At 43.0% G+C, this 16,369-nt stretch overlaps 1 protein-coding gene across 1 annotated transcript in view; it reads left to right on the top strand.

The window, feature by feature from the left end:
• Nucleotides 1–16,369, top strand: part of Ttn (titin) — a 269,525-nt gene that overhangs the window by 237,106 nt on the left and 16,050 nt on the right. The window contains 21 exon segments of the mRNA XM_036184883.1: nucleotides 339–635; nucleotides 741–1,328; nucleotides 1,416–1,718; nucleotides 1,832–2,128; nucleotides 3,804–4,091; nucleotides 4,189–4,488; nucleotides 4,727–5,029; nucleotides 5,123–5,428; nucleotides 5,534–7,300; nucleotides 7,605–7,898; nucleotides 8,971–9,258; nucleotides 9,368–9,667; nucleotides 9,754–11,820; nucleotides 11,926–12,228; nucleotides 12,318–12,623; nucleotides 12,720–13,010; nucleotides 13,100–13,396; nucleotides 13,522–13,827; nucleotides 15,018–15,323; nucleotides 15,409–15,690; nucleotides 15,889–16,369. The exon segment at nucleotides 15,889–16,369 is cut by the window's right edge and continues 113 nt beyond it. Of these exon segments, the coding sequence (XP_036040776.1) occupies nucleotides 339–635; nucleotides 741–1,328; nucleotides 1,416–1,718; nucleotides 1,832–2,128; nucleotides 3,804–4,091; nucleotides 4,189–4,488; nucleotides 4,727–5,029; nucleotides 5,123–5,428; nucleotides 5,534–7,300; nucleotides 7,605–7,898; nucleotides 8,971–9,258; nucleotides 9,368–9,667; nucleotides 9,754–11,820; nucleotides 11,926–12,228; nucleotides 12,318–12,623; nucleotides 12,720–13,010; nucleotides 13,100–13,396; nucleotides 13,522–13,827; nucleotides 15,018–15,323; nucleotides 15,409–15,690; nucleotides 15,889–16,369 (9,970 nt within the window).

Here is a 16,369-nt window from a genome sequence, read left to right as displayed (position 1 = left end):
CTACATGCATTTTTAGGATACATAAAAAAACTATATGAAGTTTCTTACAAGATTGCTCCTCTTGTTCCTCCATTTTATACCCACAATGAATTTTGGGCAAATTTTGTCCCTTTATTTGGTTATCTGAGACTTAATCTAAACTTGTGTTTGGTCACATATGACATAGCTTAGTGGAGCTTTGATTGGCTAAAAAGCCAAAGTTGTCCCATTAATAGACTCCAGTCAAAGTAAATGCATGGCCTTGATTTAAGATTTTCTTTGACAATGTATAAAGGATGCATGTGGGAGGAAATGTTGCAATAATTGTCCCTTTCTTTCAACGCTTCATCTCTTTTTAGAAAAACCAAGCCCACCAGAGAAGCTGGGAGTAACAAGTGTATCCAAAGACAGTGTCTCACTGAGCTGGTTGAAGCCAGAACACGATGGCGGAAGCAGAATCACACACTATGTCGTTGAAGCACTAGAAAAAGGACAGAAAAACTGGGTCAAGTGTGCAGTGGTAAAGGCAACCCATCATGTTGTTTCTGGTCTGCGAGAGAATCATGAATACTTCTTCCGGGTCTTTGCAGAAAACCAAGCTGGTCTGAGTGACCCAAGAGAGCTCCTGCTTCCTGTTCTCATAAAGGATCAGCTAGGTAGGACTACTTTTATGCATAAGCAGTTTTTCATTTTCTGCATTAAGGTAAGTTCATTTTTTAGGCATTTTTTTCACCTTTCTTGTCCATATTTCTATTTTTCAGAACCACCTGAAATTGATATGAAGAATTTCCCAAGTCACACTGTGTATGTTAGAGCTGGTTCAAACCTTAAAGTTGACATTCCAATTTCTGGAAAACCACTACCCAAAGTTACCTTATCAAGAGACGGTGTGCCCCTGAAGGCGACCATGAGATTTAATACTGAGATTACTGCTGAGAATCTGACCATCAATCTTAAAGAAAGTGTTACCACTGATGCTGGAAGATACGAGATCACTGCTGCCAACTCCAGCGGAACCACCAAAACTTTCATTAACATCATTGTGCTGGACAGGCCTGGTCCTCCCACTGGTCCTGTTGCCATTAGTGACATCACTGAAGAAAGTGTGACTCTCAAATGGGAGCCACCAAAGTATGATGGTGGAAGCCAGGTTACCAATTACATTGTCCTGAAGAGAGAAACCAGTACAGCAGTGTGGTCTGAAGTGTCGGCAACCGTGGCAAGAACCATGATTAAAGTCATGAAACTGACCACAGGAGAAGAATATCAATTCCGAATCAAGGCAGAAAATCGCTTCGGCATCAGTGATCACATTGACTCAGCTTGTGTAGTTGTCAAACTGCCATACAGTAAGTTGTTGACCTTACACACCCCAGATTGCTGTTTACTTTGTGCTAAATGCCTATATTAACCTATGGGTTTTCTCTCTTTTATAGCAACACCTGGACCACCATCTACACCCTGGGTATCTAATGTTACTCGAGAAAGCATCACTGTGGGCTGGCATGAACCAGTGTCCAATGGAGGCAGTGCAGTCATAGGCTACCACTTGGAAATGAAAGATAGAAATAGTATTTTGTGGCAAAAGGCCAACAAAATGATCATCCGTACAACTCACTTCAAAGTCACAACAATCAGTGCTGGACTTATTTATGAATTCAGAGTATATGCAGAAAATGCTGCTGGTATTGGAAAACCCAGCCATCCTTCAGAACCAGTGTTGGCCATTGATGCCTGTGGTATGTATTTGTCATGAGAAGAGCAGTTCTGATAACTTAAAATGTAAATTTCATTTCTTCAAAGCAACATGAATTGATCTAAGTGCCACTGACCTGCTTTCTCATTATTGTAGAACCTCCAAGAAATGTTCGGATCACGGATATTTCCAAGAACTCTGTCAACCTTTCATGGCAACAACCAGCTTTTGATGGAGGAAGCAAGATTACAGGCTACATTGTTGAGAGGCGTGACCTTCCAGATGGGAGATGGACCAAGGCCAGCTTCACCAATGTTATTGAGACTCAGTTCACTGTCTCTGGCCTGACTCAGAATTCCCAGTATGAATTCCGGGTCTTTGCTAGAAATGCTGTTGGTTCCATCAGCAATCCATCTGAGGTTGTAGGCCCCATCACATGCATTGACTCTTACGGTAAGCAGTTTTCACTCACTGTTTTCTTTAATGACTTTTACCATGTGTTTTCATTAGATTGTGGGAGTAACTATAAACTAGCTGGAATACTTAGGAATATTCTTTAACTACTTCACATCTCCCTTGATTTCACTAAAAATGATTATTATTATATTATTATTATAGGATATCTAAAGGTCTTTCAAACTTTTAGAATTTTTTATTGTCTGAGTTAGTGCTTTCATTCTGTTTTAAGTTATCAGACTCAATAATTAACTCACAGGTGCATAACCACTGAATATTTCTCTGAAGTCCATGAAAGACCACACAGAGTCCTAGATGATAGTATTAACAGCTCCTACTACTGACTGAGTGACACAGGAGTGCCCTTCTGCTATGAATTCACCCCCTTAGTTCAACCACACTAATTAATCCACTTTACAAAAATGAGCCTAAAACTGGGCAGTGGTGGCACATGCCTTTAACTCAGCACTCAGGAGGCAGAGGCACATGGGTCTCTGAGTTTGAGGTCAGCCTGGTTTACAGACGGAGTTCCAGAATAGCTAGGGCTACACAAAGAAACCCTATCTTAAAAAATTGCACGCGCACGCACACACACACGTCTAAGGCTTAGAGTGTTTATGTAAAGTTCTCTGTGTCAAACAACTCATCAGTGGTGAGCAGGTGTCTTTGGAGCCCTCTTTATATCATTATCAGTTCAAAATATAATCCACTCTAAAATAAATAGCATTTAACTATGGCTTGGAAATGAGAATTTCATGAGAGTCAGTACCCTGTGATACCTTCTAATAGTTTTCCACTTTCAAAAATGGAAGTAAGCCTCTTTGTGTCTGATTAAAAGTATCTACTCACTTACTCTTGTTAGAAATCCCAGGGCTGGGCTGGAGAGATGGCTCTGAGGTTAAGAGCACTGGCTGCTCTTCCAGAGGTCATGAGTTCAATTCCCAGCAACCACATGGTGGCTCCCACCCATCTGTAATGAGATCCAGCGCCCTCTTCTGGCATGCAGCCAGAACACTGTATACATAATAAATAAATAAATAGATAGATAGATAGATAGATAAAAAGAAAGAAAGAAAGAAAGAAAGAAAGAAAGAAAGAAAGAAATCCCAGGGCCACTCTTCCTAGTCAGGCTTTGTAGATTCCGTGTATTTGTTGTACTGCAAGGCCGGTCAAACTTAGTTCTGTATCTCAACAGTCACAAGAAGCCTGGCAGAGCATCTGCTTAGGTGAGATACAGATCTATGAGAAGAGAACTCAAGCTTCAAGAATGGCATGAACTGCTCACATCTGGATAGTGGGAGGGGAAAAAATGAATAGGTAGTAGTCAAAAGCAAGGGAAAGAGAGGCTGAAGTCAAAGAAAATGTGTGGTGCTGTTTCTTCAATAATGGTCTCATCTCTGACCCTATTTTCATCCCTGGAATAAAATACCTACCAGAGGTTAAAATACATAGAAAGAACTGACTTCCCCATGCAGTTAGTGTAGCTGTCCTGAGGCTCAAAGTCTGTTCAGTCTGTCTTCCCCATGAAGTGAGTAGGCTTAGACCTGCAGATAGTATACACAACACATGTACACACAATTAGCAAATGGACAATTGCCTATTCTGAAGTTTCTGCAACTACATTTTTCATCCTGGTAAGATTTCAACTGTTTCTTCGTCTGTTTTCTTGCAGGTGGGCCTGTCATTGACTTGCCTCTAGAATATACAGAAGTTGTCAAATATAGAGCAGGTACATCTGTGAAGCTCAGAGCTGGCATTTCCGGTAAACCCGAGCCCACGATTGAGTGGTACAAAGATGATAAAGAATTACAAACCAATGCATTGGTATGTGTTGAAAATAGCACTGACCTCGCATCTATACTCATCAAAGATGCCAACCGCCTTAATAGTGGAAGCTATGAATTAAAACTAAGGAATGCCATGGGTTCAGCCTCAGCCACCATCAGAGTACAGATCCTTGGTAGGTGCTTAACATAGGCAATTTACCTAAAGTGTAGTAATTCAGTGTCACTTGGCCTTTTGAAGGCTCTAACATTGCCTTCTTCTTTCATTGGCAGACAAACCAGGACCTCCAGGTGGACCAATTGAATTTAAGACTGTCACTGCAGAAAAGATAACTCTGCTCTGGAGGCCTCCAGCTGACGATGGTGGTGCAAAGATCACTCACTACATCGTGGAAAAACGTGAGACAAGCCGAGTTGTGTGGTCTATGGTGGCTGAAAATCTGGAAGAGTGCATCATCACAACTACCAAAATTATCAAAGGCAATGAGTACATCTTCCGAGTCCGAGCTGTGAACAAATATGGAATTGGCGAGCCGCTGGAATCTGATCCAGTTGTCGCCAAGAATGCCTTTGGTGAGCTATAGCTTCATCAAAAAACTAAAAGACATGAAAAATACATTCACAGATACTAAATTTCTGGTAGCTTATGAATGTTTTTTTAATTATTTTCTTTTGCACCTCATCTTGTCTCATTACTATCCTTTCCACAAAACAGACACTGTCACTACTAAACTAATATTTTAGACAGAATTTAAAAATGAGAAAGTAGAACCTGTTGAACCTTTAAACTCATCTTCTCTTTCCTTCCTAGTTACACCCGGACCACCAAGCATACCAGAGGTGACAAAGATCACCAAGAATTCAATGACTGTCGTCTGGAACAGGCCAACTGTAGATGGTGGTAGTGAAATAAATGGCTATTTCCTTGAAAAACGAGACAAGAAGAGTCTGGCATGGCTTAAAGTACTAAAGGAGACCATTCGTGACACCAGACAAAAGGTGACCGGACTCACTGAAAACAGTGATTATCAGTATCGAGTCTGTGCTGTAAATGCTGCTGGAATGGGTCCATTCTCTGAACCCTCTGACTTCTACAAGGCTGCTGATCCTATTGGTAAGTACTCACATACACATATCTTCACTTGTCTTTTGTGCGACTGAATTGCAGATTATTGTGTAATCACTACATTGTAAACGGCCATTCCAGATCCTCCAGGCCCACCTGCCAAGATAAGAATTGCAGATTCAACTAAATCATCCATCACTCTTGGCTGGAGTAAACCTGTCTACGATGGGGGCAGTGAGGTTACCGGATATGTCGTTGAGATGAGACAAGGAGAAGAGGAGGAATGGACTATTGTCTCTACCAGGGGAGAGGTCAGAACTACAGAATATGTAGTATCTAACCTGAAACCTGGAGTCAATTACTATTTCCAAGTATCAGCAGTCAACTGTGCTGGCCAAGGAGAACCTATAACAATGACTGAACCCGCACAGGCTAAAGACATCCTTGGTATGTACAACCACTGTGACGATGCATTGTTGTCTTATTAAGAGTTCTAGGCGAAGAGTCATTTTCTCTCAAAAATCACTGTAAATGTCCGTTTTGTGTCTACAGAGGAACCAGAAATCGACCTGGATGTGGCTCTCAGGACATCTGTTATTGCTAAAGCTGGTGAAGATGTGCAAATACTGATTCCCTTTAAAGGCAGACCGCCCCCTACCGTCACCTGGAGGAAAGACGAGAAGAATCTTGGCAGTGATGCCAGATACAACATCCAAAACACGGATTCATCGTCCTTACTCGTCATTCCTCAAGTGACTCGCAATGACACAGGGAAATACATCCTGACAATAGAAAACGGAGTGGGCCAACCTAAGTCTTCCACTGTGAGTGTTAAAGTACTTGATACACCAGCTGCCTGCCAGAAGCTACAGGTGAAACATGTTTCCCTAGGCACGGTCACGTTGCTATGGGACCCGCCTCTCATCGATGGAGGGTCTCCCATCATTAATTATGTCATTGAAAAGAGAGATGCCACAAAGAGAACATGGTCTGTTGTGTCACACAAGTGTTCCGGCACATCCTTTAAGGTAACTGACTTATCAGAGAAGACTCCATTCTTCTTCAGAGTTCTTGCAGAAAATGAAATTGGAATTGGGGAGCCCTGTGAGACTACAGAGCCGGTGAAGGCTGCTGAGATCCCAGCACCTATCCGTGACCTCTCCATGAAAGATTCTACAAAGACATCTGTTGTCCTGACCTGGACCAAACCTGACTTTGATGGTGGGAGCATCATCACAGACTATGTTGTGGAAAGGAAGGGCAAAGGTGAACAAGCCTGGTCACATGCTGGCATCAGTAAGACCTGCGAAATTGAGATCGGACAGCTTAAAGAGCAATCTGTCTTGGAATTCCGAGTGTCTGCTAGAAATGAGAAAGGACAGAGTGACCCTGTCACTATTGGGCCACTTACAGTGAAGGAGCTTGTAATTACGCCTGAAGTTGACTTGTCAGAAATCCCTGGTGCACAAATATCTGTGAGAATCGGACATAATGTCCACCTTGAGTTACCTTATAAAGGAAAACCCAAGCCATCCATCAGTTGGCTGAAAGACGGTTTGCCACTGAAAGAAAGTGAATATGTTCGTTTCAGTAAAACAGAAAACAAAATTACCTTGAGTATTAAAAATGTAAAGAAGGAGCATGGGGGGAAATACACTGTTATTCTTGACAATGCAGTATGTAGAAACTCATTCCCCATTACAATCATCACCCTTGGCCCACCATCAAAGCCCAAAGGGCCCATTCGATTTGATGAAATCAAGGCTGACAGTGCCATCATGTCATGGGACGTACCTGAAGATGATGGAGGAGGAGAAATTACTTGTTACAGCATTGAGAAGCGGGAAGCTTCACAAACTAATTGGAAGATGGTGTGTTCAAGTGTCGCCAGGACAACTTTCAAAGTTTCCAATCTGGTCAAAGACTCTGAATACCAGTTTAGAGTTAGAGCAGAAAATAGATATGGAGTGAGTGAGCCACTTGTCTCAAATATTATCGTGGCAAAACACCAATTCAGGATTCCTGGACCTCCAGGAAAACCAGTTATATACAATGTGACCTCAGATGGCATGTCACTAACTTGGGATGCACCAGTTTATGATGGTGGTTCAGAAGTAACAGGATTCCATGTTGAAAGGAAAGAAAGAAACAGCATCCTCTGGCAAAGGGTTAACACATCACCAATATCTGGAAGAGAATATAGAGCAACTGGCTTAATAGAAGGACTGGACTACCAGTTCCGTGTATATGCTGAGAACTCTGCTGGTCTAAGCTCACCCAGTGACCCAAGCAAGTTTACATTAGCTGTTTCTCCAGTAGGTAAGTGACTGTTATTCAAATATATTTAATTAAGCAACCAACTATATTAGCAATAAATACATCAAACACTGCTCTCACAGAAGTCACCCTCTTGGCTCTATCTTCTTGTCATGTAAAGCTAGACGGATGGTTTGAACTTCGTCTAATAAAGTAATTTAGAATTCTTTGAAAGACCATGAGGCAGAAGGTTGAAATTAGTAATGCAAATGTGCCTGCAAAGTTTATCCATGTTGTTTTACTGTATTGGTAATTAAAAGATGATTACAGATACAGCATCGTATTTAACTTCCCTGTACTTTTTCAGACCCGCCTGGCACTCCTGATTACATTGATGTCACCCGGGAAACCATCACACTTAAATGGAACCCACCTTTGCGTGATGGGGGAAGTAAGATAGTGGCCTACAGCATTGAGAAACGGCAAGGAAGTGATCGCTGGGTACGCTGCAACTTCACTGACGTCAGTGAGTGCCAGTACACCGTTACAGGACTTAGTCCTGGGGATCGGTATGAGTTCAGAATCATTGCAAGAAATGCTGTCGGAACTATAAGCCCACCCTCACAGTCTTCTGGCCTCATCATGACAAGAGATGAAAACGGTAAGCATTTCCACCTGATTTCCATTGTGAAAAAGTAGTCACTTAAAAAAAAAAAAAAAACGTTTTTGGCTTCTGGTCTGTAAAAGGGGACAGCGGTCATTGTCTATAGATTAGCTAAGGCTGTCATGTGGATTGTAGCAGGCTTTCTCAAATGTAGTTGGACTTTCCTTTGTGGGATCACCAGCTCCCTGATAATGACATGGGGACAATGTTAATTATGAAAGCTTGGGCTTTGGCTTAGGCTTTTCCCTAACTAGCTCTTAAAACTTAATTAACTTGCTTTTATTAATCTATATCTTGTCATGTGGCTTTTACCTTTCCTCATTATGGCAAGTCCAACTTGCTCCCAATCTGCTGGTAAAATCCATGCACCTAGATTCCTTCTCCTTTTCCTCTCTCTCTCCCAGGAAATCCCACCTATCCTCTCCTGGCTAGCTGTTGACCAGTCAGCTCTTTATTAAACCAACCAGAAAGCGCCTTGGCAAAAACATACCTTCACAGTATACAAAAAGATTATCCCACAACAGTGGATAAATGAAGTCCTTTTTTATATCAATTATTTACCACTATGTCTGTTATTTTATACCATTCCCATGTAAATATCAGGCAAGAGGGAATGAGTTTTTCGGTTTGTAGTCTTAACCATTTATAGTAAATTAACTGGTTCCTAGGAATAGCTGCCTACTCAGTTATTCAAATGCAATATATATGAAGCAATACAGTTATTACCTGCTTGTGTGAATCTAATGACTTCTCCCAGGAACTTGCTTGGATATGTAATACTATTAGGAAGTAAAGACTGGCAAATGTTGCAGTTTTCTACAAAGGCCAATGCAAAGTAAACACATGCCAGGAGTAACAATGGTAATAATTTAATAGTGGAGAATAGTGGAGAAATGTTTAATCCTGCAGTCTAAACTCTCAATCACTAGTCCTACTTTCAAAACGGCCTTTGGTGGCATGGAAATGATCACCTTCCCAGGCTTTATGATATGGTGCTAATGAAAATTATGTTCGTGTATGTCTTTATTAAGCTAAATTAGTAAGTACTACTACTTCTGTTCTTTTACAGTCCCACCAACAGTAGAGTTTGGCCCTGAGTACTTCGATGGTCTTGTTATCAAGTCTGGAGACAGCCTTAGAATCAAAGCTTTGGTCCAAGGGCGACCAGTACCACGAGTGACTTGGTTCAAAGACGGAGTTGAAATTGAGAGGAGAATGAACATGGAGATTACTGATGTTCTTGGCTCTACCAGCCTCTTTGTGAGAGATGCAACTCGAGATCATCGTGGTGTTTATACAGTGGAAGCCAAAAATGTGTCCGGTTCTACAAAAGCAGAAGTTACTGTGAAAGTACAAGGTATTATAAAATAATTCAGTATGATTTATGGCACTTGGGCTAGGGGTATGGCTAATTATACTTTAATGGACAAGAAAAGAGAAAGTAATTCTTAAACTTTTTCTTGCAGATACACCTGGAAAGGTAGTCGGGCCGATAAGATTCACTAATATTACTGGTGAGAAGATGACCTTGTGGTGGGATGCACCACTCAACGATGGCTGTTCTCCTGTCACCCACTACATCATTGAAAAACGAGAAACCAGCAGACTTGCTTGGGCATTAATTGAGGATAACTGCGAAGCCCACAGTTACACAGCCATTAAACTAATAACCGGCAATGAGTATCAGTTCCGCGTTTCTGCAGTTAACAAGTTTGGTGTTGGCAGGCCACTTGAGTCTGACCCTGTGGTTGCTCAAATACAATACAGTAAGTTTCCAGTTCTACTAAATGGTGTCATGTCATAAGATTAACATTCTAAGCAAATCAATCTAACTGAGTTTCCCCTTTCACAGCCGTTCCAGATGCCCCTGGAATTCCAGAACCTAGCAATGTAACAGGCAACAGCATCACCCTGACTTGGACAAGGCCAGAATCAGATGGCGGCAATGAGATTCAACACTACATCCTCGAAAGAAGAGAAAAGAAAAGCACAAGATGGGTAAAAGTGATCAGCAAACGACCAATCTCTGAGACAAGATTCAAAGTCACTGGTCTGGTAGAAGGTAACGAGTATGAATTCCATGTCATGGCTGAAAATGCTGCGGGTGTGGGACCAGCCAGTGGAATTTCAAGACTAATCAAATGTAGAGAGCCGGTTAACCCACCAAGTGCTCCCGCAGTGGTCAAAGTGACAGACACGTCAAAGACAACTGTGAGCTTAGAATGGGCCAGGCCAGTCTTTGATGGCGGAATGGAGATCATTGGGTACATAATAGAAATGTGCAAAGCTGACTTAGGGGACTGGCACAAAGTAAACACAGAGCCATGTGTGAAAACAAGATACACAGTCACTGATCTACAGGCAGGTGAAGAATACAAATTCCGGGTCAGTGCCGTCAACGGCGCTGGGAAAGGAGACAGCTGCGAGGTGACTGGCACAATCAAAGCAGTTGATCGCTTATCCGCTCCTGAGTTAGACATTGATGCAAACTTCAAGCAGACTCACATCGTTAGAGCGGGAGCCAGCATTCGCCTCTTCATTGCCTACCAGGGTAGACCTACTCCTACAGCCGTATGGAGCAAGCCTGATTCTAACCTTAGCATTCGGGCTGATATCCACACAACCGAGTCCTTCAGCACCCTCACTGTGGAAAATTGCAACAGAAATGATGCAGGGAAATACACATTCACCGTGGAAAACAACAGTGGTAGAAAATCGATAACATTCACCGTGAAGGTGCTAGACTCTCCAGGGCCACCCGGTCCAATTACCTTCAAAGATGTGACCCGGGGATCTGCTACACTGATGTGGGACGCCCCTCTCCTTGATGGTGGTGCCCGAATCCATCACTACGTGATAGAGAAACGAGAAGCGAGTCGCCGTAGCTGGCAGGTGGTCAGTGAAAAATGTACTCGCCAGATTCTCAAAGTCAGTGATCTGACAGAAGGTGTTCCGTACTATTTCCGAGTTTCTGCTGAAAATGAGTATGGTGTTGGTGAGCCCTATGAAATGCCAGAACCAATTGTAGCCACAGAACAGCCTGCTCCGCCTAGGAGACTTGATGTTGTGGACACTAGCAAGTCCTCTGCAGTCTTAGCTTGGCTTAAACCTGACCACGATGGAGGCAGTCGGATCACTAGCTACCTGCTTGAAATGAGACAAAAGGGGTCTGACTTCTGGGTTGAAGCTGGTCATACCAAACAGCTGACTTTCACAGTGGAGCGCCTCGTTGAGAACACCGAATATGAATTCCGGGTGAAAGCCAAGAATGATGCTGGCTACAGTGAACCCAGAGAAGCCTTCTCATCAGTCATCATCAAGGAGCCTCAAATTGAGCCCACTGCTGATCTCACCGGAATCACCAATCAGCTCATAACTTGCAAGGCTGGAAGCACATTTACCATTGACGTGCCCATCAGTGGTCGTCCTGCCCCCAAGGTAACATGGAAACTAGAAGAAATGCGACTCAAGGAGACAGACCGAATGAGCATCACAACAACAAAAGACAGGACCACCCTGACTGTAAAGGACAGCATGAGAGGGGACTCTGGCAGGTACTTCCTGACCCTGGAAAATACAGCTGGTGTTAAAACATTTACTGTCACAGTTGTGGTCATTGGAAGGCCAGGGCCAGTAACTGGTCCCATTGAGGTCTCGTCTGTCTCAGCTGAATCATGCGTCCTATCGTGGACCGAGCCCAAAGACGATGGAGGCACGGACATTACTAACTACATAGTTGAAAAGCGCGAGTCAGGTACAACGGCCTGGCAGCTTATCAACTCCAGCGTGAAACGCACCCAGATCAAAGTCACTCACCTCACGAAATACAAAGAATACTGTTTCCGTGTCAGCTCAGAGAACAGATTTGGGGTCAGCAAGCCTCTGGAGTCAGCACCCATCGTGGCCGAACATCCATTTGGTAAGAAAAATAAAAACCAAATTTCAAAGTCTGTTGAAAGTATTTCCAACTCTCTCCACTGAATTTTATAAAACCGTGTTCTTCCATATTCCTATCTCTATTTAGTTCCACCAAGTGCTCCTACCAGACCTGAAGTCTACTATGTGTCAGCCAATGCCATGTCAATTCGCTGGGAAGAACCCTACCACGATGGTGGCAGCAAAATCGTTGGTTATTGGGTCGAGAAGAAAGAACGGAACACCATTCTCTGGGTGAAGGAAAACAAAGTGCCGTGTTCAGAGTGCAACTACAAAGTGACAGGCTTGGTCGAAGGACTAGAGTATCAGTTCAGAACGTATGCGCTCAATGCCGCGGGTGTCAGCAAGGCCAGCGAAGCTTCGAGACCTATCATGGCTCAAAACCCAGTTGGTACGTCTAAGAGTCTAAAGGTGTATTTTCTACTGTTCCTGGTATTAGAACCTCGTTGTATCTCTAACCTTATTTTCCATCTTTTCTAGATCCACCAGGTAGACCAGAAGTGACAGATGTCACAAGATCAACGGTGTCACTAATTTGGTCGGCCCCAGTGTATGACGGAGGCAGCAAAGTTGTGGGCTACATCATTGAACGGAAGCCGGTCAGTGAGGTCGGAGATGGCCGCTGGCTGAAATGCAACTACACCATTGTCTCTGACAATTTCTTCACTGTGACCGCTCTCAGTGAAGGGGACACCTACGAGTTCCGAGTGTTGGCCAAGAACGCAGCAGGTGTAATTAGCAAAGGCTCTGAATCTACAGGCCCTGTCACTTGCAGAGATGAATATGGTAAGAAACGGTCACCGTTTTCCTTTTATCTTATGACACCTAAGTGGATATCCCAACTGTCAGATATTCATTCAGATTTATTTTGCCTATTAACAGCGCCACCCAAAGCTGAATTAGACGCCAGGTTACAAGGTGATCTGGTGACCATCAGAGCAGGTTCAGATCTTGTTCTTGATGCTGCCGTTGGTGGCAAACCTGAACCCAAAATCATCTGGACCAAAGGAGACAAGGAACTAGATCTCTGTGAAAAGGTCTCTCTACAGTACACTGGCAAGAGAGCAACGGCCGTGATCAAATACTGTGACAGAAGTGACAGTGGAAAATACACACTGACGGTCAAGAACGCCAGTGGGACCAAGTCTGTGTCCGTCATGGTCAAAGTTCTCGGTAAGACATCAAAGGCACTTTTTTTCTTTTGACATCATAAAACTTTCAAATGTACTGTTCATCACGACTTGTCACCCTGCCTGTTTCAGACTCCCCTGGCCCATGTGGAAAACTGACCGTCAGCAGAGTAACCGAGGAGAAGTGCACATTAGCCTGGAGCCTTCCTCAGGAAGACGGCGGAGCAGAAATAACTCACTACATCGTAGAGAGGCGTGAGACGAGCAGGCTCAATTGGGTGATTGTTGAAGGAGAATGCCTAACTGTATCCCACGTCGTTACCAGACTCATCAAGAACAATGAATACACGTTCCGAGTGAGGGCGGTGAACAAATACGGCCTTGGTGTGCCGGTTGAATCGGAGCCAATTGTGGCCAGAAATTCTTTCAGTGAGTATTGACTTTTTAAGACACTTTGGTGATTAAAATGTTAATAGATCGATGAAAAGGAGTAGAAAGGCTCATAGTGATTGTGTACAATTCTGATCACTCTCATCTGCATTAAATACGAACAGCAATTCCATCACAACCTGGCATACCAGAAGAAGTTGGGGCTGGCAAAGAGCACATCATTATTCAGTGGACGAAACCTGAATCCGATGGCGGCAATGAAATCAGCAACTACCTGGTGGACAAACGTGAGAAAAAGAGCCTGCGCTGGACACGTGTCAACAAAGACTACGTGGTTTATGACACCAGGCTGAAGGTGACCAGCCTGATGGAAGGTTGTGACTATCAGTTCCGGGTAACTGCTGTGAACGCTGCTGGTAACAGCGAACCCAGTGAATCTTCCAACTTCATCTCATGCAGAGAGCCATCATGTAAGTCCTAAGAGTCAGACCATGAACCCCATGCCAGGCAAAACCATACGACAAAAACTTTCCAGTGTGGTATCTCTGGGGACTTCAGAATTTATGAAAAGCATACACCTAGTATAGATTTGTATTACTACTGTGATCTTGAAATAGACATATAGCACTTTAACTGTTACTTTAGTATTAGTGGTAGCAGTTAGCATTGCTGAAAACTGTCGCAGTATTTGGTTTATGAAAAGCAATAAGTTGTTTTGTTATCAGTGTGAGACTGGGAAAAAAATTCTACTGAAAAGTATTGAGCAGGAAAATAACAAAGTCCATTTTGAGAAGAGGCTTAGGGGACATAAAGTCCCCTAAAAAATAAGTATTATATGTCCTTCAAAAATAACATAAAGTGGGGGCTGGAGAGATGGCTTAGAGGATAAGAGCACTCACTGGCTGCTCTTCCAGAGGTCCCGAGTTCAATCCCCAGCAACCACATGGTGGCACACAATCATCTATAATGAGATATGGTGCCCTCTTCTGACATGTAAACATGTGTAATAAATAAATAAATCATTTAAAAAAATAACATAAAGTGAGTTCCAGGAAAGATGCCAAAGCTACACAGAGAAACCCTGTCTTGAAAAACCAAATAAATAAATAATATAACATAACATAACATAAAGGCTTTTATAGAGTTTGAGCCCAAGAGCTAAAAAGAGTAAGCCACTGGGACTAAAGAGGGAAAAGACAGGACCAGATTCCTGTATTCATCTTTTTTTTTCCTGGAGCTGAGGATTGAACCCAGGGCCTTGCGCTTGCTAGGCAAGTGCTCTACCACTGAGCTAAATCCCCAACTCTCCTGCATTCACTAGACATATAAAGAGGATGTGTGATATTTATTAATCTGGTGAGAGAAAAACAACTGAAGAAAAGTCCCTGAGTTAAGGAAGGAACTGAACTAAGAGAGAATATACTACCTTTGCTAGCCAAAGTGAGAGGAAGAAATAGATGCATCCCCCAAGGAATTAAATCTTGAAATAATTAGTGAAAATGTAGCATAAGTGTTGTCCTAGAGTATTCAAAAAATTAAAATCCTGTTACAACGAGGGTCTTGGAAAGTCTTGAATGCCTCTGTGAGTCTTGAAGACATGACTCTAATTCCCAACTCCTCCTTATTTGTGTGATGCCTCTATCTCACTTTTAAATTTCAGACACCCCTGGACCACCTTCCGCTCCAAGAGTTGTAGATACCACCAAGCGCAGTATCAGTTTGGCATGGACCAAGCCCATGTATGATGGTGGTGCTGACATCATAGGATATGTCCTGGAAATGCAAGAGAAGGACACGGATCAATGGTGCCGAGTGCATACGAACGCCACAATAAGGAACAACGAATTCACTGTGCCAGACCTTAAAATGGGCCAGAAATACTCCTTCAGGGTTGCTGCTGTGAATGTGAAGGGTATGAGTGAGTACAGCCAAGCACTCGCTGAGATTGAGCCCGTGGAAAGACTAGGTATTTAACACAAAAACTTGCACATGAATTGTTTTCTCATCCCACCAGTTCATGAATTAATTACCTTTTGATATCTGCCTTCCAGAAATACCAGATCTTGAGCTTGCAGACGATCTGAGGAAGACTGTGACTATCAGGGCTGGAGCCTCACTGCGCCTGATGGTGTCTGTATCTGGAAGACCATCTCCTGTCATCACTTGGAGCAAGAAAGGCATTGACCTTGCCAATCGGGCAATTATTGACAACACGGAGAGCTACTCTTTACTCATTGTGGACAAAGTTAATCGGTATGATGCTGGAAAATACACAATCGAAGCTGAAAACCAATCCGGCAAGAAGTCGGCAACGGTCCTTGTTAAAGTCTATGGTAAGTAGTTTTCTTAAAGTTGATCTGTGAGTAGAGACCACAAGAGGTACACCTGGGTGTATTATTGATTACCTAACTAGAGAAAACCTACATTGATTATATTTCTCCTGTAATTAAAAAAAAAAAAAAAGTATCAGTAAGCAATGAAGAGTAAACATGAATCTTCTGATCTTTTATTTTTTTTTTTTTTTTTTTAAGATACTCCTGGTCCCTGTCCTTCAGTGAGTGTTAAGGAAGTTTCAAGAGATTCTGTGACCATCACTTGGGAAATCCCTACAATTGATGGTGGAGCTCCAGTCAACAATTACATTATCGAGAAGCGAGACGCTGCCATGAGAGCATTCAAAACAGTCACCACTAAATGCAGCAAGACTCTTTACCGAATATCTGGACTTGTAGAAGGAACCATGTACTACTTCAGAGTGCTTCCAGAGAATATCTATGGCATCGGAGAGCCTTGTGAAACATCAGATGCAGTTCTCATCTCTGAAGTACCTCTGGTACCCACAAAACTAGAAGTGGTTGACGTCACCAAATCCACCGTCACCCTCGCCTGGGAAAAGCCGCTCTATGATGGTGGGAGCCGGCTCACTGGCTATGTTCTTGAGGCCTGCAAAGCTGGTACAGAGAGATGGATGAAAGTTGTCACCTTGAAGCCCACGGTCTTAGAGCACACTGT

The sequence above is a fragment of the Onychomys torridus genome, chromosome 4 (genome assembly GCF_903995425.1).
Source record: "Onychomys torridus chromosome 4, mOncTor1.1, whole genome shotgun sequence".
In the NCBI taxonomy this organism is placed as follows: Eukaryota; Metazoa; Chordata; class Mammalia; order Rodentia; family Cricetidae; genus Onychomys; species Onychomys torridus.
The sequence above is the reverse complement of the archived record's forward strand: the minus strand, read 5'-3'. Positions and strand labels throughout refer to the sequence as shown.